General features: G+C 37.4%; 1 protein-coding gene across 2 annotated transcripts in view; it reads right to left on the reverse strand.

Moving 5' to 3' along the window:
- The window catches only part of BBX (bobby sox homolog (Drosophila)), a 176,627-nt gene that overhangs the window by 4,011 nt on the left and 146,555 nt on the right, over positions 1-26,061 (reverse strand). Inside the window, exons 11-15 of one of the 2 annotated variants that reach the window (XM_012646088.1) lie at positions 24,357-24,505; positions 13,097-13,186; positions 11,667-11,726; positions 3,506-3,703; positions 1,511-1,697 (exon numbers count right to left, since the gene is read on the reverse strand). In XM_012646088.1, the coding sequence (XP_012501542.1) occupies positions 1,511-1,697; positions 3,506-3,703; positions 11,667-11,726; positions 13,097-13,186; positions 24,357-24,505 (684 nt within the window). The remainder of the gene's footprint in view (positions 1-1,510; positions 1,698-3,505; positions 3,704-11,666; positions 11,727-13,096; positions 13,187-24,356; positions 24,506-26,061) is intronic. The other variant, XM_012646092.1, reaches the window with a different exon arrangement.

The following is a 26,061-nucleotide window of genomic DNA, read 5'->3' on the forward strand; positions in this document are numbered from 1 at the left end:
TCTGGAAAGGAGCAAGTGATTCCACACAACTCCAGGGCAGGGAGTGTGGAGGGCTGGGAAAGGTGGAGTGGGGCAGTTTGCCGTGGCTCTCTGTGGTTGCAGACTGGGTTATGGGAGGCTGGTGGGTTAACAGATCAACAGTGTGACCACAGTCATGGTCTTTTCAGAAAAGAAAGCAGGCAGCAGCAGTGAGGGAGACTGTGTGGTAGCCTTTTCTGAGCCCTGAAGTATAATCCCCCTCTGTATTCTTATATCATCTCTTATTTCCACAATTCACAGGGACACTTAGTAATATTCAGGCAGATATTTGCACGTATGTGTATTTGTTCTCTACACCTGACTATAAAACTCCATGAGTGGAGAAGTCTCTGTGCATTATCTCCCTCAGAGACTTTAGTGGATTTTAACAATGTCAGCCGGCATTCACTTTGCTATTAGGAACTTGGAGTATACACATGAAAAGAAATTTGACTTCTTGGAAATATCTACAGGCTGTTTGTGAGGAAGCACGAGAGCTGTAATGTGGCGGGTAAAGAATAAGAAGCAAACCAAGTTTACATGGAGCTTCCAGGTTTACCTGGACGTGAAAAAGGAACAGGGGCCTACAGGTCTATCCAAATTGTGCTAGGTGTCAAGCTCTTCTGTACCAAAGATTCAAAGTCTAAGAAAGTAACTCATCCATAGGTAATCCACTTTGAATAAAAATATAAAATACCTGAATTTACAAAAAGGCTTTTTTGCCTTCCCAAAGGATCCATTAAGTAGCAGAATACCCAATTATACACTTAGAACTTAATATGCTTTCTGTGGGGCTTTGTCGAGTTCAAAGGGTTTTCACATCTATGATCTCGTCTGATCCTTACAACTTTATAATTCTTTGGGGATATCATTATGTTCAATGTAAGATGAGAAAACCAGGGTCCAGAGAAATAAAATTACTTTGTAGCAAATCACAGAGAGTTGAAGAAAAATCCAGGTCTTTCTGCCTACCATGAGTCAGATACCAAGATGCTCTTTCCCCTGAACCACACTGTCTTCTTATAGCTGGTAATACCACTGCCACCAGCACCATCCTCACATGCCAGCACTGGGATCCTCTATTCATCCCACATAACACCTCTGAATGAGTGCCAGCTACCCTCGTTTTATAGAACAAAAAACCCAGGGCAGTTTGCCGGTGATGGAGCCAGGACTTAAACCCCAGTCTGTGATATGACTCCAAAGCTCATGCGCAATGGTTAGATAACACTGCCTCCCTGCTCTCAGGCTTTTTATGGAAATGAACTTCAGCCACAGGATAATATATTCAACATAAAATACTTGGCTGGCTATATTCCCTTTTATTTTCTCACACTGCTAATTAGCATATACGCTTTTGTATATAAAGCCCATATAAATAGGGCTCTTGAACCAAGTATGAACCCCAACGCATTGTGAAAAATGTCACAAATCACGTCAAAAAGGTCGATTTGCATTCCGCATTGTTCTCCGTCCCTGTTCTGCCACTAACCTGTGCACATTCTCCATGGCTGCCACTTCAGCCAGCGCAGCGAGGCTAAAGAAGGCAGACACGGCAGGCATTTCTGGAGTACTGCTCCGCGTCTCCTCCACCTCGGTGCTGTGTGAGCGTTCGTCATTGCAGTCTGTCTCGGCTGCTTTAGGGAGACTCCTCTGCAGTTGTTCCTTTGGTTTGTCGTCTGTGACACAAGAGAAATCCATCATGAGAAGATCACTTTGTTGTCTCCAGAGAAGAGACTCTGAGAAAACGTCGAGCCAGACAATGTGAAAAGTGCTAACATTCTCTACTGTTCGCTTCTGCTACCCATTGAATATTAAGGCTTTCACAGGATCTCTCCTCCCATGGTAACAAAGCTTTTTTATTAAGCTCAATTGCAACTATGGACAGCACTATGTCCTGATGTTGAGCTGAGGAGAAACTGTGTTATATCCAAGGTCAAAGAATGGGTTGGTCTTGGAGTGGGATGGAAAATTGAGCACTAGTCAAAATAAAATGCAAGGGACTTCTGCAGAGGGTCTGTAGACACTGCAAAAGGGTCCTTAAAAACCCAAACGACTAAACACTTCTCATGAATCCATAGCATGCCCTGCTATGGCAACTTGGACACCGGGTATGCTGTGACACCAACACTCAGGATGGCCCAAACATCAGATTAATCAATCCTAATGAGATCCCAAGTTGTTATTTTGCTCTGAACACCTACTGGAGAGAAGATAAAGGGCCCTCTAGTATTTATAAAGAGGTGCATAAAATGCTATGCAAACATACCTGCTGGAAATGAGTACATTTTCTTTATCACATAGCTGTTATAAAGGAGGAGAAATTTTTTATAATGGGCTAAAAAAATTTAAATATAGAAAGCAACTGATAAAAGCTATAAACGTTATACATTAGAATACGAAAGTTGTATGGTGCTTTTCTACATAAAATGGAGTATTTCCTCAAATCTTTCATTCTTCCTCCAAATGAAAATGAAATGAGGATACAACAGTCTACAAAATGAAAGTCGCAGAACAGAACCCGATTGGAAAGGGAAGGTGGGAAGGGCCCTGCTGGACTAATCATGAGGACATCTGGATTTTAGCCCTCATGCCACTTCCACTTCATTGAACATACTTAGACAAAAAGTTTCACCTTTCTGAGTTTCAGTTCTTATACAACGGGGTATAATTCAAGGTCTTTAATATGCTCTATAGTTCTAACAATCTATCTATGTAAAACATACAGAAAAATGCACAAAATTCCCTAATTGTCCTCTAATTCTAACCCAGCAAACAATTCATCTCTATTAACCTCTATATTAACCCAAATCAGATAAAATGACATGTTCAAGGTACAGAAAGGCAACAGCTAAGACCACTAATGCCTAGCTGGTATAGTACCCCAATATTCTGGGGGTGGTTCTCAGTACCACTCACTGGCCCCTCAGGTAATTCTACTGCCATGGAGGCCATCAGGAATAGCAAACAGACCACAGGCCACGACTGACAATGGGGAAACACTGGTTGGTTGGATTAGACCAGAGAACTCAAGAAATCTAGACGCACTCTCAAGCTCCCGTAGTGGTCTGAATCAGCTTTATAGGAAATGCTGGATGCATTCTAAGGTCTGAATATCTGATAATCTGGCTTCTAGTAACATGAACAGCAGACCATGGAGAAAACAGATTCATCTAGTATCTTTAAAAGTCTAAGTTCTCCTGGAATTTACTTAATCAAGACTTTTGTGCATGTTAAGAAAGAGAAGGGGAAGCTGACAGTCCTAAAAACTACCTTTCCTTTATAGGAATTCAGATATGCTCTTGGAAAAATAGCTGTGATTTTAAAACTCGGAATGAAACACATTTGGGGGTCTGCAGAAAACTGCAGAACAGATCCATTTTTCAACGAGCAATCACAGTTGGCTGATAGCTATTCACTGGCCACCATGGCCATCATGGTCACCTACTTGCTCTGGTTATCTCTGTCTAGAGCTCCCTCTTCTTACCCAACGTGCCTCCTGCTGGTGATACCCGGCCATCTGCTGTCCTGACAAGGTGTGTGATCTTGGTTTTCCTTGCTTTTCTCTTTTGGCTGCCCACCAAAGGTTCTTGTGTCGCTGTTGGCTCTGGAGTGTTGGGAATGGATGGGGTATTTTTAACCTTATGAGCAGGCTCTGTGGTGTTTTTGTCTTCTGAAAATATGGCTGAAACAGGACAAACCATATATAGTTACGCACAAAAACACAAGGCACCAACACTGCTCCAAGAAGGAAACATTTCTACACGTCTGGCTCATCTGAATGGAGAATTTCCATTCAGAATTTCCAAAGTATTGATGGAAAAAAGAAATAAAACATTGCCTGTAATTACTTTACTACTTATTGATATTTATTTTGATAAATTAAGTACAGAGGATTAAGATACCTTTTCTCTTTCTTTTTACATTTTCTAAGTCTTTGGATTTTACAGGTTGGTGGGGGAGGATAATGTATGCAAATCTGAGTAAATTATGTGCCAGGACACCACATGTCCCAGTTGTTACCAGGGCCCCTATCTGAGATCCTTTTGGCCAGTTGGTCTAGAGAAGACAGTAAAAGAAGTTTCTTTTCTTCTGAGGACACTAAGATTAAATATATGCTTCTCAAATTTATATTTATGGTCACTTTCAAAAGCATCAGGTTGGGCTGCTCAGAAAAGAATTGTGAGGCCTGACCTTCGTTTATGTGTATTGACTGATCAGTAAGAATAGGACGACAAACATTGGTGAAGCCAGGACACAAATGAAAGAAACTCCCATTCACTGAATTCTAGGACAAGGTGAATGTGCTTAGTGAAATAATTTAATGAAGTCTCACATATCAGCAGGACTCATGGAGAGGCTAGTTTTAGGTATCCTAATCGTAACACCAATACATCATTTAATAGCACATTCTTGTATCCTGAGTCACTGGGTCAATAGTAGGGAAGACAAGTGCCACCAAAGACTTTACTCTTGGTTTAAACAGATTGAGAATGCTTGTGTCTTTTCTTATTTACTCAATTACTTAGAAGTTCACCACTCCCCCTCATAATTTAAAAGTAAGAAAAGAACATGGAGATATGAGGTTAATAAACATTTAGGGGCATATACATGTAGTCAAGTTTCATGATTGGGAGTTTTTTTTTTTAATTCCAATGATCTAAGGGCTTATACTCAGGGAAAAGAACAGTTACGAAAAATTTAAAACTATCCAATCTCTTAGGATAAGCACAGAAATCATTTTTGACAAAGAAGAGGTAAGTGTGGATCAGAAAATTAAGGTCTGACATGACCATCTCCAAGCAAACTAAACCTAGAACATAAAGGAAGATGGATCTGAAGGTAGATGTTGGCAATAAAGTAATATATGTATAACATAGGAAGGAAAGAAAGCTAAAATAAGAGCAAAAGAACAGAGCAAGAATAACTCTGGGTGTGAAAAAATGCACTTGTTGGTATAAACACTTGCATAGGCCTCATTTAAAATTTTTAATCTAGCTCTCTAATGGGTTTAGGTATACCCTCGAGAAAGAAGAGCTACAAATTAGTAAGATCTTTTGTGCTGGAAATCATGGCACCTTGTCTTTAAAAGATATCTGAAAAGAAGAGGTTGATTCCAGGGTTCACATTCCAAAACAAGTGGGAAATAATTTCAATTACATCAAAAGAAAGTATGTAAAGCAGAAATCACACCATGATTTATGGTTTGGCCTTACCTCAATATTGCATAACAGATGGCTGTGTGGGGACAGGCTTAAGATAACAGTTATTTAAAAAAACTACTTGGCAATGCTCCCAAACACCTTTTCAATCAAGTGATCAAAAATCAGAAAAAAAGGATTATTTTAAATTGCATATCTATACCCAGGTCAAACAGATCTACCTCAAAGATGAACTAATTTACTCACTTAGTCTTAAAATATTTATACTTTGATATCAAGCTTAACATAGGCCAGTGGTGGTATATATTTTAAGATTTTTTTTTTAGTTTCAACTTCGATAAAAGTTTCCAGTAAAATAAAAGATAATTTGGTTAGAAACACTCCAAGGATGTTTCATGACTCTGCTTTAGCCTTAAAATTCAAAGCCTCATGAAAGTATAAAGAAGCCAACATCTGAATTTACAATGAGCATTAAATAACTTCTACTGGACATTCAGAAATTTCAACATTTCTAGTTTCTTATCCAGATCCCTTCTGATTACAGAGGGAGTCTTGCTCACCTCTCTGGTATGATCACTACATTGCAGATGGACATTCCAGAAAGAGCATTAACCTCTTCCCCTTTCTACTTCCTCTTCCTAGAAAAATCCAGAACTTGTGAAAATAAGGGTATAGCAGGGTTCTGCAGAGGGAAAGGTGCATTATGTCTTACATCAGAAGAACTGATTATAGAAAGAAGTACCAACGAGGTAAAACAAAAGGCGTGGATACTAGAAAAAGGCCAAGTCGGCTGGATGACCTGATTTTTACACAGAGACCACAGGGTAATGGAAATAACACAGACACAGAGAGACTGGAATTGTACTCCTGACTTTTTAAATTACTAACTGCCGGACCATGGGTCTGTTTCTTCATGTAAAGATGGAGGCTGCCTAGGTTAGCTCTAAAGGAGCCATCTAGCCCTAAAATAATGTTGGTTTTGGTACACAGTCTGCAATCAGGGCCCTGGCCGGGGAAAAGCAAGCCCCCAGTCAGCTCCAGAATCACAGCCTGGGGAACCATATTCCCTTGACGACCTCTGGATTGTTTTTTATTTTGGTGAGTTTTCAAATGGTTTGTTTCTATTCAATGATTGTTCCTTTTCTAGTCTGTTCAAGATGAACTGGTAAAAGTGCAGTAAGAATCCTCAGGCATGGACGCAAAGGGACCGATTGCAAATGGGATATATGGTTCAGGCCTAAAAGCAGACTGGGACTAGGAAGGGAAAGCTCAGAAACCAGCAGACGAGGAGCCCAAAAGTCCTAGGCAGGCCAGCCAAAAGACAACAGCAACGCTCGTGTCCCAGCGGTCTGTATTCTGGCAGATGATAAAAGAATGAATCAGGTTGCAGACCAAGTGGAAGAGGCAAAAAAAAAAAAAAATACACCGGAGTTTCTCATAAGTCTCTGAAAAGGACGTAATACCACCTATCTAGAAATCTCCTCTAAACCTACTGTTAGATCAAGCAGTAATCACGAGCCCTCAAGATCATTCACATTTGGACAACATATGTAATGTGACCTTGTTAGAGTCTGGAAGAGGAGGTAGAGGTCTGGCCCCATTTTTGATTCAGGGCTTAACACCAGAACATACTGTCTTTGTTTGATGGTTTAGATGGAGGACAGCCCTCAGGGTCAGTCTAGGGAGAACCTTCACCTAAGGCAGAAGAATTGAGGAAGGCAGGTGAGACTGAGTGCAAGATGAATTTGTATGGGACAAAACAGTATATCTCAGTCCAGCAACACTGCAAAGCAAAGCTTGGTGGTGAGGAACAAGAAATGAAAAAAAAACTCAGAGAGGGAAACAAGCAGGAAACTTGAGGACAAAGATAACAAGCCAGTTTCTCCTCCTCCCTGCCCCCACCTAATGGAAAAGTGAGAAAAGAAAGGCTTTGTCATCCAAAACCAAATTAGTCATTTCTCTTCCAGCTTTTAATTGAACACGCAAAACTACACAAGCACTGCGGAACAAGTCCACAGGGCTAGTTTTTCCATTCCACAATAACCGTAACACACTTGGAGCGTGTCCTCTGAGAGTGATAATGCGAGCTCACTCCTGGAACCGCATCGGGAACACTACAATAAGGGGAGGTCTTGTTTTCCAAACTCTGATCCCAAAATGTGGAGTAAGTTTTTTGGGAAAGCAGCACTGCTCTTGTATTGTAGCCCAGGAGGCCACTAGAGTGCTCCAGAGTCATGAATTCACATTCCAAGTGGGGGACTCAAACTTGTGCTGAAATTATTATAGCCAGATCTGGAATCTCATTGTCTTTGGTAGGTCTCCCATGAGCTGAAACGGCAGTTAGATGCTGAATGGAACACAGGAAAAAGAATCAAATGAATGAGCCTCATCCAAGATCCTGGGAGACTCTGCTCAAATTCTACAGCAACTATTTTAAACTTGAGAAAAGAGATCAAGTTAGTCTGGGTGCTGTGGATCGTCTGTGAAAATCTAACTATAAACCAGAGTTTTTCCTGCCTGTAATTAGATTTAGACATTGCAAAGAAACTAATTTTATGGAGATTCCTAGTCTGAGGTTTTGGGGGTCTTTCTCTTATAAGGTATCATTTATGTTTTCGACATCTGAACCAAATGAGGGTTAAAAGTTTACAGATATGCCTGAAAAATTGAAACAGTAATGGCCAATATGCTTCTGGTTCTGTGTTTCAGGTCTTCTGGAAGACCTGGTTTCTTTTCTTCCTGTTTCTGTTGGTTGGGTTTCAATTCCTTACCATGTATTTGGGGCTGATAAACCCTCCTCACTTCACTGGGACTGCTGTCAACATGAAATTCAAAAAATATATATTATGTGAAAGCCCTCTGTCAACTGTAAGTGATAATAAGTATTAATTATCATCATCATTATTGCAATTAGAAACCTCTATTTTAAAGCATGAGCGTATGACACCATAACTAGGTAGAAAGATAAACATCGTCTCAGAGGTAGGTGGTCTTGGTTTATTTGAAAATTTTACCTTTAATTTTAGGCAGCAGGAAATCTCTCTTTTTGGGAAATAGAAAAAAAAATTTCAGAAAGTGGTTTATAACCATTTTTCATTTTAAAAGCATATGAAAAATGCTTAAAACAGATCATAAGCTTAGCATTTAAACCTCAGATTACTAAGCATCTAAAGATTTCTGATATTTGGGGGAAAAATGAATTGCAAGATAGTTACACACAAAGTTACACTTTACAAAGTGGTGTATAGAAAGCAGAGTGAATTTTAAGTCATCCACTTTAACAGAAGTCAGGAACAACCAAACAGCTACATAATTTCAGTTGAACCAACATTTCTATTAGATATATCAGCTACAAACAATTCCCATCTAACCTTTGTGTAGGATGGCTTACCCATGTTAAAATTACTTTATATTATAGTTTCATTTTATGTCCCTCTATATTTATACCCTCCAAGGCAGTTTTAATAAGCAGTGATACAGCCATAGGTGAGGATAAAGTAAAGGGCTTAGATAATCCACAAAGCACACAGTCGTTGATCAAACAAGTAAATGTTGAGGATGATATGAAAATAAATAACTGAAAAAGGTTACTTTAAGTTACTAGTAATTTTTTTTTTTAATTTCAGCATATTATGGGGGTACAGATGTTTAGGTTACGTATGTTGCCCTTGCCTCCCCCTCCCCCCCCCAATCTGAGCTTCAAATATGTCCATCCTTCGGGTGGTGTGCATTACACTCTTTGTGTATGCATATACCCCTCCCCTCCTCCCTCCTCCCCCCCGCCCAATATCCAATAGATGTTATTCTTATATGTGCACTTATGTGTTGATCAGTTAATACCAATTTGATGGTGAGTACATGTGGTGCTTGTCTTTCCATTCTTGGGATACCTCACTTAGTAGAATGCGTTCCAGCTCTATCCAGGAGTATACAAGAGGTGCTATATCATCATTGTTTCTTAAAGCTGAATAGTACTCCATGGTATACATATACCACATTTTATTAATCCACTCATGTATTGATGGACACTTGGGTTGTTTCCACATCTTTGCAATTGTGAATTGTGCTGCTATAAACATTCGGGTGCAGGTGTCTTTCTTACACAGTATCATTTGCTCTTTTGGGTAGATGCCCAGTAATGGGATTGCTGGATCGAATGGTACTTCTAATTGTATCTCTTTAAGGTAACTCCATATTGCTTTCCACAGAGGTTGCACTAGTTTGCAGTCCCACCAACAGTGCATGAGTGTTCCTATCTCTCCGCATCCACGCAACATGTATTGTTTTGGGACTTTTTGATAAAGGCCAGTCTCACTGGAGATAAGTGATATCTCATTGTGGTTTTGATTTGCATTTCCCTGATGATTAGAGATGTTGAGCATTTTTTCATATGTTTTTTGGCCATTATTCTGTCTTCTTTTGAAAAGTTTCTGTTCATGTCCTTTGCCCACTTTTTGATAGGGTCGTTTGATTTTTTCTTGTTGATTTTCCCCGAGTTCTAAGTAGATTCTGGTTATCAGCCCTTTATCGGATTTGTAAGTTTCTAGTAATTTCTGATGCCCAAATTGATTCCTTTTTTCTTGGCCATGTAAAATGAGTGTGCACTCTGCACTAAATAAAGGACCTACATTTTTTAGTGCATGTTCTCCTAAGTTTTATTTATATACATTAATAATAAATACAATTAAACATCACCAATAATAACACTATTCCTACTAAGCCCTTGGGATTGCCTGTGAGACTCAAAATTGATTTACTTTTTTGTCCCCAGATAGGCAGAAAATTAAGACTGCAGAATACGGTGCTTCTAGCATCACAACACTTAGTTCAAGGTATCACAATAACAAAATCATCAAGTGTTAGAGGGAAAAGAGAATTTATAATCTATGTATTACTACATCTGATCATTCATCTAATCCCCAAACACACAAATCACATATGTACTTACTACTAATGTGGAGAGTGAATCCTAGTGAGGATAAATAATTTGTCCTACTGAAAATAGCTGATTAGTGGCAGATCTGAGACTAGAACCTAGATCTTTGAATTCCTAGGTAAGTGCTCTTTCTACCACATTGCACAGGCTCTGGTATCTCTGCAGGGTTTTCAGTGTTTAAAAAATGAAACAAAGTATATATTAATAGAACAGTATCATTTCAAGTAAAGAGTAAAGTGGTCTTAAATGCCTTTTAGATTCCTCTGATAGTTCATCAGTGCCTTACCTTTACCAAAACTGTGTGGAATATATTTATAAATATATTTTATTTTAAAATATATTTTAAAAAGCTAACGTATCAATTTGGGGATATTAGGATTTACTGCTATGAAGAGCACAATTCATATATTGTTATGCCAGCACTTAAGTAGAAATAATATTCCATAGAGGTTGTGAATGTGAATTAACAAGTCAGAAAACAAAACAGATGTACTGCTGGCATTTTCTGTAAAAGTAAAATGATATAAAAGCAGACAGGCTGATGTGAACTGTGCCTACTAGACCAAAAATGTTTGTTTAATATTAACTCATCAAACTTGAATACTTTTGCAAACTATCTTAAAAACATAAGTATTTCTGATAAATGACTTAGGCCAAACATGTATTTTAATTTTTTCCTAATTTTCAATAAAGGAATAAGAGCATATTTGGGAGTCAAGAGATGTGGACTAGGTCACTAAATTCCTATTTCTGGACATAAGTAAATCGAAGGGGTCAAAACTGGATGATCTCTAAAAGCCCTTCTAAGTTTCAAATGAAGCAACTCCTAATTAAGCATTACAAAAACATTCAGCCTTTTTAAAATTCAGTTCTTTTAAAAATATCTACAATGAAAAAAAGGAAATCAATAGGAAGAAGGGAGGGATGGCTCCCCCTTAACCATCACAGAAGTTAGCATTCACCTAAGGGGATCAATATTTAACAGTAATTAGATAAAGTCACAAATAAATATGGCTGTGGGAAATTTCAAAATAAAATCTGCACCTCGGACTAACAACATGACTAGTTAATATTGGATTTTCTTTGGCTATACATAAGCCTCAGGGGCGTTCTATTTAAACATATTTAGAGGTACAGAGTGGTGGGCTAGGGGAAACATTCAGGTGACAAATCACTGCTGCAGGCCTGCTCATGCCCATCCAACCAGGGGAGCCCCATGATTCCCTACACAACTCCCCTGAATGTAAGCATCTGCTTGCAACAGGAACTGCATGGCTGAATATGTTTAGTTAAAAAACTCTAATCTCTGGTTAATCCAAGTCAAAGTTTACAAATCCCCCTTTGACAAATTAACACCGCATGACACATAGCTTAACTCTAGGCAGGAGCCCCCCAAATAGTAGTTTTGTTATGAAAATTAAAAATAACCTAATCATGAACATACAGGTCTAATGCTGTTGGGTGAATTACGCCTTTTTTAAGCCTATAAAGATTATGCTATTTTCAGCTTAGACTACCTGAAATTAAACAATGAATACTGCTTGCTTTACCTTCTGCAGGGTGAATGGCATCCAAGAAGAGTTGCTTGTTTGGCCATTTATCCCCACATCCTAAAAAACATAACAAAAAAAGGAAAGGAAAGTGAAAACTCTACTCTTGGACACACATATTATAAAAACAAAACAATATACAAAATAACAAATAAGAAACATCACACAAATGAAGCAGAATTTTATTTCAATTATTTAATTCTCAAAATGGCATTTGCCAACTAAAATAATTAGGCTATACAGGAAATGGATTAAAAGTAAACTTTTTTTGTATTTTATGAAATATACTATTTGATAATTTCTGCAACTTTAATCAAGGTAATTTGAAAATCAGTAAAAGGGAATGACTAAAACTAATATTTTACCTAGAGAATAATGTTTCTTCGCTGGAAGCAGAGGAAAAATAATGTCAATATACAAAACAAAATCAAGAAACTGAGTGGAGGTGAAAATAAAGCCCAAATTATATAAAAGGTTACATACAGGAACAAGCAGGCACATATGTCTACACATAGAAGACAGCTGCATTTAAAGCCTCATTCAAGAAACATGAAACGCTTCAACATCTGGCCATGCAAGTAGGATGCAAACGGGCATCAGATGAGTAGGTTTATGGTAGTCATGACGCTAGCATGCAGGGAAATGCTGAAGACAGCCTGACCTCCAGAACACTTGGCTGTATTGAGCCAGATGGGAAGACTTGTCTTTTATGTGAAAGAAGAACAGGAGTCCCAAACTATGAGAAGAAAGAGATCTTAAGATGAGCCCTGCAGAGATTCAAGGACTCATCAAGATCACAGCAATGAGACAGATGTTCAGAGTAAAGGGCAGGTAGAGTATAACAAGTCTCTACTGCCCTCTGGAAACAACAGGTATTTGACTGAAGGAGGTGGGAGGAAGAGTCTGGCAAATGATGAAGTATAAAGATGGGGGGAAAAAAGACATAGGTTACAATTTAGGAGTAGAGGAAAAGGTCTACAAGAATCCACAAGTGTCAGAGAAAGTATACGAATGGTGGGTCTTTCATATGAATATGACTGGTAAGATTTCAGGAAGTGGAAAAAATGTGGTCATGGTATGAGGGTTGCCAAACGTGAGAAAAAGAACAGTCAAAGAAAATAAATGGATAAGTGGTCAAGAAGACTAAACTGCAAAACGCATCAAATACAGATGAGAAGAAGCAATTTTAGGATTCATATGGAACTCTGAAAATAGAGACAAATACGGATTTGAATAGGATCCAAGTGAAGGAGATTTGCAATTAGCTGCAGAGTCTAGAAAGAACGACTATGTCTGCGTCACGAGCGGATGGCACAGAAGCAAGTGCAGGGGAGGGAAAGGTGAAGGCGGTGCATGGAAGCATTACTCAAAGATGAGTTCACAATGGCGGTGACCGAGAACCCTTAATGGAGGGTGGAAGGCACCAATACCTTTTTCCGGAACATTAGGCTTCTCCTTTTTGTGCTTATATTTGCTGACAATTTTGTGGAATAAGTTCTTTTTCTGAGACTGGAAAGGACCTACAGACAATATTAATATAAATATATTTCAAATTCACAGTGTTTCATAAAACAATATTGTGTGTTTTTCAACAATTACACCCTCCTCCCTCCTGTGCAACAAGCAAATTGAGTCGCGAGAAATGTCATTTTGCATCTTCACTCATTTAACTGATGCTTAGCCCCCCCCCTTCTTTACGCTTATTTAAAACCTAGTGAGATTTTCTTTAGAAATGTATTGGGCAGAAGCCTCCATTAGGGCTGGGACTCCTACGCAGAAACTGCAGATTTAGTGAGTAGAAACAGACTACAACCAATAATAGCAGAGTGGCTATAGTCTGTAACGAGAAAAGATTTTACTTTAGACTCCTAAATGTCATGAAGGAAAGGATGGCATATATGTTTCATCTCTCCTAAGAAACTGATTTTTCACAACAAGGACAGCACTTTCAGGCCAAAAGGTGAACTGTCGTGACAGCATTAGATAGCTTTCTGGCCTTTTCTGAGAATATTCTAGGAAGAAAAAAATGATTTTAAAATAGAAAATATTTGCCAAAACACTTTTTTCTGGGTGGGACGGGGAGAAGTTTCAGATTCTATCTTAGTTTTCTCAGATGAAGAAAACAGAATTGAGATTTTTCAGTTAACTATCAGAAACACCAACAACAGCATTGACCTCTTCAAAGTAGGTTGCTTTCTACACCTTGTAGGTATTCCTATGTGAAACTGACTTAATAATTTTATATAACTTCTGTTTCCTCATCTGTAAATGACATCATAATAGTGCTTAACTCACAGGTTGGCATGAGGATTAAAAATGCCAGAAGCTTCAAAAGCTGTCCCTAAAGCATCTTCCCACCTACTGGCGTCTGTCTCTATATGCTCTGCCTTCTGGCCAGAGGTGAATCACCTTATGCTCCCATCTCATCAGTTCCTCCACCTGTGCCTTAGCCCCACCCTCCCTATCCGGCTCAACATCATCATTTCTCCCTCTCTTAGTGGACCATTCCATCAATATACAAACATACATTATTCCTCTCAACTTAAAAAAAAGGGTGATGGCTTACACTCAAATTTCCCTCACATCAGTTACTGCCCTAGTTTGCAGCAAAATTCACCACAGAAAGGGTTGCCTATATTCACTGTTTGCAATTTCTCCCCTTCCATTCTGTCTTAAATCCACTCCAACCAGGGTTCTGCCCTTGCCCCTCAGGGTTATCAATGACCCCCATGCTGTGAAGACCAGTTATGGATCCTTATCACACTAGGCTGTATGTGTAGCTTCTGACATTGCCGACCACTCCAGCCACACCCTCTGTCTTGAATACTCTGGCTTCTGGGATACACCTTTTCTTGTTTTCTCTCCTCCTTCACTGACCTTTCCCTCTCTGTCTCCTTTGCCTTCTCCTCTTTTCCCTGACTTCTTAATTTTGGAATGCTCTGGGCTTGGTCCTTGTCCTCTTTACTATTTATTCTCACTCCTCTGGTGATTACCTCTAGTCTCAGGGCTTTAAATACCAGATCCAGGCTGATGACTCACAAATGTATCACTGCAGCTAGGCCTCTTCTATTCTGCATATTTGAAAAGCAAGCAATCTTGCGTTATCCAGCAAGGACTGTGAGAGTCAGAGCCCCAACACCTCTGTAATCTCATATCCTGCTGCTCCCCAGCTTCACTTCTCTCCAGTTGCACTGGCCTCCTGCCTGTCCCCTGCACAAGCAGTCTCAGTCTTCCTGATTTTAGGACCTCTGCACCACTAGTACCTCTACCTAGAAAATGATCTTCCCCAGATATCCAAGTGGCTAACTTCCTTACCTCCTTCGAGCCTTTGCTCAAATATCTCAAGGTTAGTAAAACTGCAACCCAACTCCAAGCCCATCACTGGTGAGCCCCCTTTCCCTCACAAACCTAATATTCTATCTGATTGTTAAAAACGGTTTTATTGAAATATAATTCACATACCATACAATTCACCTATTTAAAGCATACAATTCAATGGTTCTTATATTCACAGGTATTTGCAATTATCACCAATTTTAGAACAATTCATCACCTCAAAAATAAATTCCATACCTTTTAGTTATCACCTCTCCTATACCTGTATTCCCTCTATACCTATGCAATCACTAGTCTACTGTCTGTCTCTATAGGTTTGCCTGTTCTACAAATTTCATATAAATGGAATCATATACCATGTGGTTTTTGACTGGCTTCTTAACTTAGCATAATGTTTTCGAAGTTTGTTCATGCTGTAGCACGTATCAGGCTGAATAATATTCCATTGTATGGATGTAACACACATTTTGTTTATCCATTCAACAGGTGATGGACACTTGGATTGTTTCCACTTTAGGCTATTAGGAATAACAGCGTTATAAACATTCATGTACGAGCTTTTGTGTGGACCTGTGTTCATTTCTTCTTGGCATATATTATACCTAGAGGTGGACTTGCTGGGTTGTAAGTTAACTCTATGTATAACCTTTTGGGGAATTGGAAGACTCTTTAATGAAGCAGCTGTACCATTTTACATTCTTACTAGCAGCATATAAGGGTTTCAATTTCTCCACATCTTTGGCAACATTTGTTATTATCTGTCTTTTTGATTATGACCATCCTAAGGGTGTGAAGTGGTATCTTTCCCATTGTGGTTTTCATTTGTACTTCCCTGGTGACTGATGATGTCAAGAAAATCTGCAGATACTTACTGGCCATGTACTCACTGCATACCTGCTTTGGAGAAATGTCTATGCAGATCATTTGCCAATTTTTAAATTGTCTTTTTTACTGTTGTGTTCTTTATATATTATAGATAAAAGTCCCTTATCAGACACATAATTTGCAAATATTTTCTCCCATTTTGTGGGATGTCTTCACTTTCTTGGCATATTCTTTGAAGCATAAAAGTTTTAAATTTTGATTCAGTTCAATTTATCTATTTTGTCTTTTGTTGCTTGGGCTTTTGGTGTCATATCTGAGGATTCACTGACAAATCTGGCCATGAAGATTTGTCCCTATGTTTTCTTGGAAAAGTTTTATAGTTTTTAGCTCTTATATTTGAGCCTTTGATCCATTTTTAGTTAAATTTTATGTATTGTGTAAGTGAGGGTCCAACTGAATTCTTTTGTATGTAGGTATCCAGTTGTTCCAGCCATTTTTTGAAAAAACTATACTTTTCCCATTGAATAGTTTTGGCACCCTTGTTGAAAATCAGTTGACCAAAAATGTACGGGTTTATTTCTAGACCCTTGAATTCTAGTCTACTGATCTATATGTCTGTCTTTATGTCAATACAACACTGTCTTGATTATCGTTGTTTTGTAGTTAATTTTGAAATTATCTACTTTTTTTTTCTGTTCTTTCTTCTTTTCTTTGAGATTATTTTGGTTATTCTGATTCTACTGCAATTCCATATTAATTTTAGGCTTATTCATCAGTTTCTACAAAGAAGCCAGCTGGGGTTCTGTGAGGGACTGGGTTCAATCTGTTGATCAGTTTGGGGGAATGAGTCTATCTTAACAACATGGAATCCTCCAATCCATAAACACGGGACATTTTTCCATTTATTTCTATCATCTTTTTTTAAACTTTGTTTTAAACTTTGCTTTATAGTGTTCATTGTGTTGTACATCTTTGGTTAAATTTAGTCCTAAGTACTTGATTCTTTATAACGCTATTGTGAAAGAAATTGTTTTCCTAATTTCATTTTTGGATTATTCATTGCAAGTGTATGGAAATACACTAATAATAATATCTAATAATCTAATAATATCTAATAATCTTATATCCTGCAACCCTACTGAACTCACTTATCAGCTATAATAGACTATAACAGTTTTTTTGTGAATTTCTTAGAATTTTCTACATTCAAAATCATGTCATGTGAGAACAGAGATAGTTATACTTCTTCCTTTCCAATGTAGATACCTTGTTTCTTTTTCTTGCCTAACTGGTCTGGCTAGAAACTCAGGTATGTTCAATAGAAGTGGCTGTCTTATCCCTAGACTTAGAGTAAAATCATCCAATATTTTACCATAAAGCATGATGTTAGCTGTATTTTTTATCATTGTCTTTTATCAGGTTGGGGAAGTTCCCTTCTATTCCTTCTTTGTTGAGTGTTTCTATCATGAAAACATGTTGAATCTTGTCAAATGCTTTTTCTGTATCTACTGAGATGACCAAGTGGTTTTTGTTTTTTATTCTATTAATATGATATATTACATTAATTGATTTTTGGATTCTCTTTCTTCCTCCCTCCCTGCACCCCCTCCAGATTTTTGGATGTTAAACCATCCTTGCAGTCCAGGGGTAAAATTCCACTTATTCATGGTGTACAATTCTTCTTATATGTTCCTGGATTTGGTTTGCTAGTATTTTGTTGAGGATTTTTGTGTTCATATTTATAAGAGACGTAGATCTGTAGTTTTCATTTCTTATTGTGTCTTTGTATCCTGTGATTGTCTTGTAATGTATTTGACATTAAGATAATATGGGCCTCACAGAATGAGTTGGGAAGTGTTCATTCTTCTTCTAATTTTTGGATTCATTTATGAAGAATTGGAATTCTTTAAATATTTGGTAGAATCCAGTGGTTAAGCTATCTGTGCTTGGGCTTTTTTTGTCTAGGTACTTTTTGATTACTAATTCAATCTCTTTACTACCGTTACAGGTCTATCCAGATTGTCTATTTTTTTCTTAAGTCAGTTTCAGTAGTTTGTGTCTTTCTAGGAATTGTTGGTTTTATATAGGTGATCTAATTTATTGACATATAATTGTTCACAGTATTCTTTTGTAATCCTTTCCATTTCTGTATAGTTGATAATAATGTCCTCTATTTCATTTCTGATTCTAATGATATGAATCTTCTCTCTATTCTGTTAGTCGATCTAGCTAAATGTTTCACAATTTTGTTGTTCTTTCCAAAAATTACTTTTTGGTTTCATTGATTTTCTCTATTGTTTTTCTCTTTTTTATTTAATTAATTTCATTTAACTAATTTCCTTTTTAATCATTATTACTTTCTTCCTTCTGCTTCCTTTAGGTTTAGTTTGCACTTCTTTTTCCAGTGTCTTAAGGTGGCAGGCTAGGTTACTGAGTTGAGATTTTTCTTCTTTCTTAATACAGGCATTTTAGAGCTATAAATTTTCCTCTCAGTGTTGTTTTACCTGCATCCCTTAAGTTTTGTTATGCTGTGTCTTCATTTTTATTCATCTCAAAGTACTTTCTGATTTCCCTTTTGATTTCTTCTTGGATATATTGAAGAATGTGCTGTTTAATTTCCACAGGTGAATTTCCCAAATTTTTTCCTACTATTTATTTTCAATTCATTCCAGTGATCAAGGAACATACTTAGCATTATTTCAATCTTTTTAAAATTACCATTTTGTTTTATGGCCTAGCATATGATCTATTCTAGAGATTGTTCCATGTGTACTTGAGGAGAATGTACATTCTTTTAATGTTGGGTAGAGTGTTCTATATATGCCTCTTAATTCTAGTTGTTTTATAGTGTTGCTCAAGTCTTCTCTTTCCTTGTTAATCTTTTGCCTACTTGCTCTATCAACCTATTCTTTTCCATAGTATTTTTCACCTTCAAACAAGTTGTATATTTTTCTCATGGCTTATTTATTGTCTGGTCCCCCCACTATAATATAATCTCCATGGCAGTAGAGTTCTTTATTTTCATTCACAGATATAATCTAAGTGCCTAGAATGGTGCTTGGCACATGACAGGTTCTCAATAAATATTTATTTCATGAAGACAGCTCTTAAAGCACTGCTTATCACAAAGTAAGAGCTCAAGAAATGACAGTTGTTGCTGTTACTACTGATACCATAAATCTGTGCAAGTGTTTTTTGATGACCTCACCAAGCCATCCTTCTAAATAACCAATAGCAAACACTTCTGAATTGGCTGGCGGTGGTTTGAAATGAAACTAGAAAATTAACAAGTACAAAGAAAATATATCATATGTACACACTACACTAATACTACAGGTATTCTCTATAATCTATTTGCAATCACTGCTTCATGTATTTTATATAGCCCAGGAAATTGCAGGCTGGTGCACCTGAATGATACACAGGTGTTATGGAAAACATATGTAGGAGAAAGCAGAAAAACAATTCTGAGACTTCTCAGGATCATATAGATCCTAGTGATTTACCTGTAGGAAAATAATTTAATAAAATAAGGTATTGGCTCATTGAGAGAATGATACAAAGAAGTGGTTCACAGAAGCAAACAGATTTGATATAAAAAATGGGTTAGGAAAGAAGAAAAGGATGTATCTTTTCAGACCCAATCATGCTCAGAGAAATCTAAAAAGTACAATTTAAAGACAAAACTAAAGATAGAGCTTGTCAATTTTAACACAAAAAAAAATTCACAGTGGGTTTTGTATATACCGGAACTTCTGTAAACTTATATTTTTAAAATTCCTTGCACTTAGACACCCCCAAAACTATACCTATAAAACTACTCTAAGTAAATGACAACTTCAGATAAAAAAAGAAGCGATAAAACTTGAAAGCGAAATAGATAAGATCTAATTGCAGTCACTGAAAAGCAGCAATTTTAGAGTCAAGAAGTGAACAATTTGATTTCTGCTCACCAGCATGGCACATATGTTGGATATTTTGTCTAAAGAAAATAAAGTCAAAATTTATAATAAATAGCAAATATAAGGAGATTTGCTATGATCTTTTCTTTAGTTAATTGTTGTATTAACATGGAAGTGTCCATGGAGGAGAAAAAAAGGTAGCAAGTGAAAAGCAGAGAAAGGGGTCTTAGAAGGAATCACTCAGAAAAAAAGAACAGGCACTTGTCCTTCACTCTGCTACTACCTCAAGCTTCTGTCCCATCTCTTTCCCTGTTAAATATCTTGAGAGGATATCTGCATCAGCTTCAGCTTCCTTATGACAAAATCACTCATTGCTGGTATGCTTAGATCTCCATTTAAATTGTTGGGGAGATGGCCTATATTCTGAAGGTATCAATCTACTTTGCACCCCAACTTTACAGCTGGGTAGAAAATACTCAGGTCAAATCACAAACCAAGAGAATAAGAGGGGTGCCAGAGAGCCATTAGCAATAACCTTTCCAAAACATTACTGTTGTTCAGGGTCTGATGAAAAATGAACATTTTTGGGGTGAGAAGCTGTGGTGACACAGAAGCCATTTCAGCATCAGCCTGGTATGATACTTTTTCAAGGTCAGTGAGAAAGGTGAATTAAGTGAAACCTGCTCTTTAGAACTGTTGTGAGAAACAAATGTCAGGCATAATTCCTGACATAATACCAAAACCTGGTAGCTTTTGCCCAGGTTTACAGTTTCATGTTTTAACCCATAAAAGGAGTGGGGGTGGGGGGGGTTTGTTCTAAAACTAGGCTGCCATTTTTGTATTAGACACACAGTAACCAATGAAACAATAAATTCCTTTGCAATAGTTTACAACAATGTGCTCCCAGCTGCTGGGCATGTGGATCTACCAACTCGATAGTCGATCAGCCACAATCAAGTTAAGATTTATTGAAAAGGAGGAGCCACCTCATTGGACAGGATGGACATGCATGCTTTGTTAAAGAACTCGAGATTATAACAGGTATACCTTTTATACTTGCAAACATGCTGTCACCATGTTCCTGAAAAAGTTTGGTAGCAGTGAAGACTCTCAAGTAGTTACAGGTGAAATACAGAGTTCTGCCCAACGTGGAAGCTATAACTTCCTAACAGGATCTCAGTTCTCTAAATCTGAAAGTAACATCAGGTTGGCCCAATCCCAAACAGGGGACTCTGTCTTCAACCTTTAATTCTGTAAACCTCCTTCTTTCACTACCACTGTGATTTTTAAAAAATCCTCAAATCCTTAGCCAATTTTAATTTCAATCTTAAAATAGAAGTGTAGAATGAAAAAAAAAATGAGAAGGACCAACAGTATGTTTGATAGTGGGCCAAGGAAATATGTAAAGATAGAAGGGATAAAGGAGGAGAAGTGACGTCCAGAATCAAGATGGGCCACAATTTAAACACTTTAAATTGAACTCAATTCACTTTTTCTCCATGACTCTACTTCCATTTGAAAATAACTATTCTTCACAGACCTCGGACTTCTGATACTTTGTAAACAATACTTCTACATTAGCAGTATATTTAAAATAGTGTGTAAGACAAATCTCTTAAGAAGTTACAATTAAATTTAAACATAATTTAAAGCTTTCATTTAAAAATATATGCAAATAACTGTGAGAGATAACCCAAAAAACACTGTAAGATTGGGCTGATTCAGCTGAACTGTATTGTGAGTTAGATGAATTATAATTTACTGGATAATTTATTCTTAGAAGCAAAGGAAAAATTCTATTCCTAATCATCATGCTCTGTTCTACTACACACAGTCCAAGCCCGGTTGGAGGAAAGTGGCATTTAAAGTTATTTTCATCCCTTCTCATTGTAGAGTTTTTGACAAGACCATTACACAGACATAAGGGACTGGATAGTCAGGGGGACAGTGGGAAGGGGGAAGAGACTACTTGGAAATACAGACATGAATACGGGAAAAGAGAGAAATAAATCTAAGCAGATATTATGGCTCTGAGACATGTAACTGTCTAAATGCATATATAACCATTTCTTCTAGAAATTACATTTCAGAAACGTTCTATATATTTTATGCAACCTGAAGTACCTAAAATGGTACCTAGTGTAAGTTAGGAAAAAAAATATAATGAATGTTGACAAATATAGGAGAAAGTAAAATATAGACAAATGGCAAATTGTTGAGGAAAAATGAGGTTTCTGATGGACATATGCTCTTTTACTAATTACCTAATGATTTCATACACAATGTTTGCTTGGAATGATTCATTATGCAAAAGTGCAAAGGTTCTAGAGTCTGAGAAAACAAGCTCTATCCCCTAAAGATCAGGCAATTACAGCACAGCTGGTATGATAATTTCATTAATAATAACTTGTAATCCAGTATATTGGTGCTGCTAATGCCAAATTACAATCAGTCACAAATACTTCTTCAGTTTACTAAATAGAGAATGTATTATTTAATTTCTGCTTTATTTTAATTGCATTTTGTTCCATGAGTTAGAAAGTAGAGCAAAATCTATAGTCTTGGAACACTTCCCACGTATTATGTAATTACTGATATACTGTATAAGAACCAGTGACTTTGTGGCTTGAGAGGCATAATAGAAGAGTTAAGATGATATTGTATGAAGTATAATCCAAAGCTCCAAAAAACTATTTCACATCAAAAGAAATACTGCTAATCTCAGCTGGGAGAGGAAAATCATGTAACAGACAACTAAGACCCCAGAGAAGGTCTCATGAAAACAGATCCTAACTTCAGGTTTTACAGCTTTACAAAAATAAATCTATTGTTACATTGCTGAGAGATAATTCGGCCAATTTCAGAACTCTAACGTGAATATTTCGAACTACATGGAGTGGAAGAAGAAACCCTCCCGCGCATCCATCAGTTTAGTCCCATTTTATTGGCTTGTCAGGTATTTATCAGCAACTTTAAATCCAAGAATTACGGGAACTCAAGATACTTGGCATCTTTGGGCTCGTGGACTACTTTTCCTATTCCTAAGTATCTCCAGGGTACAAAGACTGTCATTTCATTTGGTAATCCATTACGGTGCTCAGCTACCTATCTGTCAACAAGTCTACTTTATTTCTTTCCTACCTATGTTAGAAGATCTCGATACAATCCTATTTTATTTTCCCAGATGAGCAAACCTGGTGATGTAACAATATTTCTTTTTTAGTTCTTTATTCACCAGACTTGTTTTTATTAACCACAGAGGAAAACTGAGCTAATTCTAAAAATGACTTTTATGTACCTCCCTGTCTTTAAGCACAAGGGGAATTTTCTTCAACCTTTCAGTTCTGCCTTGAGATACAGATTTTAAATCCCTCTTTGGTTGTGTCAATTCATGTGTGCAAAGGTGTTTAGGTTTTGAGGGAGAAAAGTTTAGATTTCTTCAGAGAAGAAACCATAATTTTCCCTAGTCCATATACTTTAAGTATTCCCTCAAAACACATGAAATTGTATCTCATTAATATTTATATCTGATCTACCTAAAATATACAAAAGAAGGGGATTAATCTGATTTGACATAAAGCAGGCAACAGGTAGCCACTTTTGCAGGATAATTACAGGAACTTTTTCAGCAAATCCTACTCAGAATTTGATCCTGAAAACAACTACAGCTCGGCCATACTAGTTTTCCACTTCGCCATTCCCTGTCCTTATAGGAGAGCTAATGGAATGAAGTCTCACATCAGCGTGGAAAATTAGAGGTACATTTTCCCCACCATCTTTAGGACCTCACTTAAAATTGGAAAGGTTTCTCAACAAGAGTAACATTGTCATCTTGGGCAGAATAATCCTTCGTTGTGCTTCAATGTCCCGAGCAGCGCAGGATGTTTAGCACTCCAGCCCCTGCCCCACAAATGTCCACAGGATCCCAGGTATTGAGACCACTGAATATGCCCCCATACTCTTTAAAAACCCCCTCTGGACTACTGTGTTGCCCTTGATGAATGCTGAGATCCAACCAAGTCATGCTGATAATTTTAAAAGCTTTCCTAATAAAAAAGGGGAGAAGCTGATAGTCTTTAAAAAAATATGCTGAACAAAGCATATTTCTAAATTTAACAAAATCAATAAAAAATTATATTGCCGGAGTATTACAGGTAGTTTTATTTTCATTTGGTCCGTCCTATCAGTAAAGAATAGTATCTGCTTATCAGGTGACTGGAAGGATTGCACAGTCTCGGAGTCTAAACCTGTTGCAGACACAGGGAACAGAAAAACTAGACTCAGCCAGCAGTTTGTGCTCAAGGAAAGCTTAACATTTCTAATTAGAATCCTGGAAAGCAGGTTGAAGACCATGTGTAACAATTTTTTAAAGGCTTGGCTACACCTTTTAGGGCAAATATACAAACTGAAATGCCAAAGGACAGAGGCTTAGGAGAATTAGAAAGGAAAGAAGGGAGAGGGAAGGGAGGCAAGGACCAAAATAATCTTGGAAAGCAACCTGAAATTCTAACTCCCTATTGCCTCAATTCTAAATGCAATTACATATCTGAAGGGAGTTGCAGAAGCTCAGCAGGAAGGTCGGTTGAGATTCTGACCAGACTGCAGGAAGGTACAGGTCACATCTAACCTTTGCTGGTTTTAGTCGGTTCTGAGGCTGTGTTTCCAGTCTTCTTCTTTTTTCTTGGGATAGGTACACATTTCCTGTCAAATGTAACAGGACTATATTGAGGAAGGCTGTTGAATTTTTTTTCGAATTCTTCATCCAGTTTTGCAGAGCTATTGAAAGGGGAGAGGGGAATCAATAAGCACATGACTAAAACATTTGAATAGAAAATGAGATATATTTTAAGATACTCCATCCGAAAACAGGGTCTCTGGAAATTAGGACACTTTAAGTAAATTCTGAGAAAGGAAAATAACAGTGTTTCAGAAATGCTTGAGAAGATTAATCAACACAGTTTTAGTAAACTCACATGACCGGTTACGTTATTACCTTAGAACAGTAGAACCGTTTAAAACACTAGAATATTTTTGAAGTGGGGAGTTTGCCATTTTCTCCATCAGCAGGGGAGTTTTTCATAAAGTTTGGTATAAAGCATACTCTATTCATATAGTTTCTCATTTTAAAGACTTATACACATGTAAACACATTGGCTAGCCTATTAGTAATATGATATATTGCTAGTTTTATAAGATTAGTTTCTTTGAAAAATACTTACTGATTAGGGTTTGATTAAAACATACACACCCAAATAAAAAGCAAACAAATTTTGAATATTAGAAAAACATTCTGGGGAATTGACTAGGATGAGGATAAAATACTCAATGAGCAAAGCAGCAAGGCAGCTTTCAATGAACATATGGGCCCAGAGGCAGCACCGCTTTAACTTAAACCACAAATTGCTTTAGAAATGGTACCAGCACAGTTGGGAAATCCTTGGGCTGGTTTTGATGTCTCTAAGGCCACCACAGCAATGGCAGCATGCCTGCTGGATTCTAGGCTGGCTGCTGCTTTCATCTGGTGAGACTTATTAACTAAGATGCAACCCAGACAGACAGGATAGGCTGCAGGAGAACTGCTGTGCTTGGTAGATGGAAAATGGAAGGTGTATTGGAAAGAGGAGAGCAACTTTAGTGTCAGCTTAGAAGAAGCTATTAAATAATATGTTAGGCTGCAAACTAAGAGATATTCTACTACAGATGTTTTGTAACTAAACTGTTCTCAGTTTTGAGGAATGTACGAGAGCTGGAAAGCAGAGATAAGACAGTTAGATGACCATTAGAATGGTCAACAGAAAATGGCCATTCCAGTAGGCCCTCCTTATCTGAGAGGGATATACCCCAAGATCCCCAGTGGATGCCTGAAAATGAGTATAGTACCGAACCCTATATATACCATGTTTTTTCCTGTACATACATACTGTGCAGTGTGGATATGCTGGACAAAAGGATGATTTATGTCCTGGGTAGGATGGAGCGGACAGCATGAGATTTTATTATGGTACTCAGAATGGCGTGCAATTTAAAACTTAAGAATAGTTTATTTCCGGAATTTTCCAATTAACATATTTGGACCAAAACCATAGAAAGGGAAATCACTACTGTACTAAGTTCTCTCAAAGCAGTGGAGGGTAATAGGTTGGAGTGATGCTTCTCCCTTAATAAAATCATCTTCTGCATTCAGTTAAAAGAATGTTTATACTGATAGAAAATCAGATGCTATCTGACACTAATTAGATACTATCAGAAAGCTGTCTATAAGTTATGAATTTTTCAGATACTCTGAATAACCAAAAGAAAACTGAAAATGTGAGATGTAATTCACAGGGTCT

Source organism: Propithecus coquereli, unplaced genomic scaffold, assembly GCF_000956105.1.
Source record: "Propithecus coquereli isolate 6110/MARCELLA unplaced genomic scaffold, Pcoq_1.0 Scaffold105, whole genome shotgun sequence".
Lineage (NCBI taxonomy): Eukaryota > Metazoa > Chordata > Mammalia > Primates > Indriidae > Propithecus > Propithecus coquereli.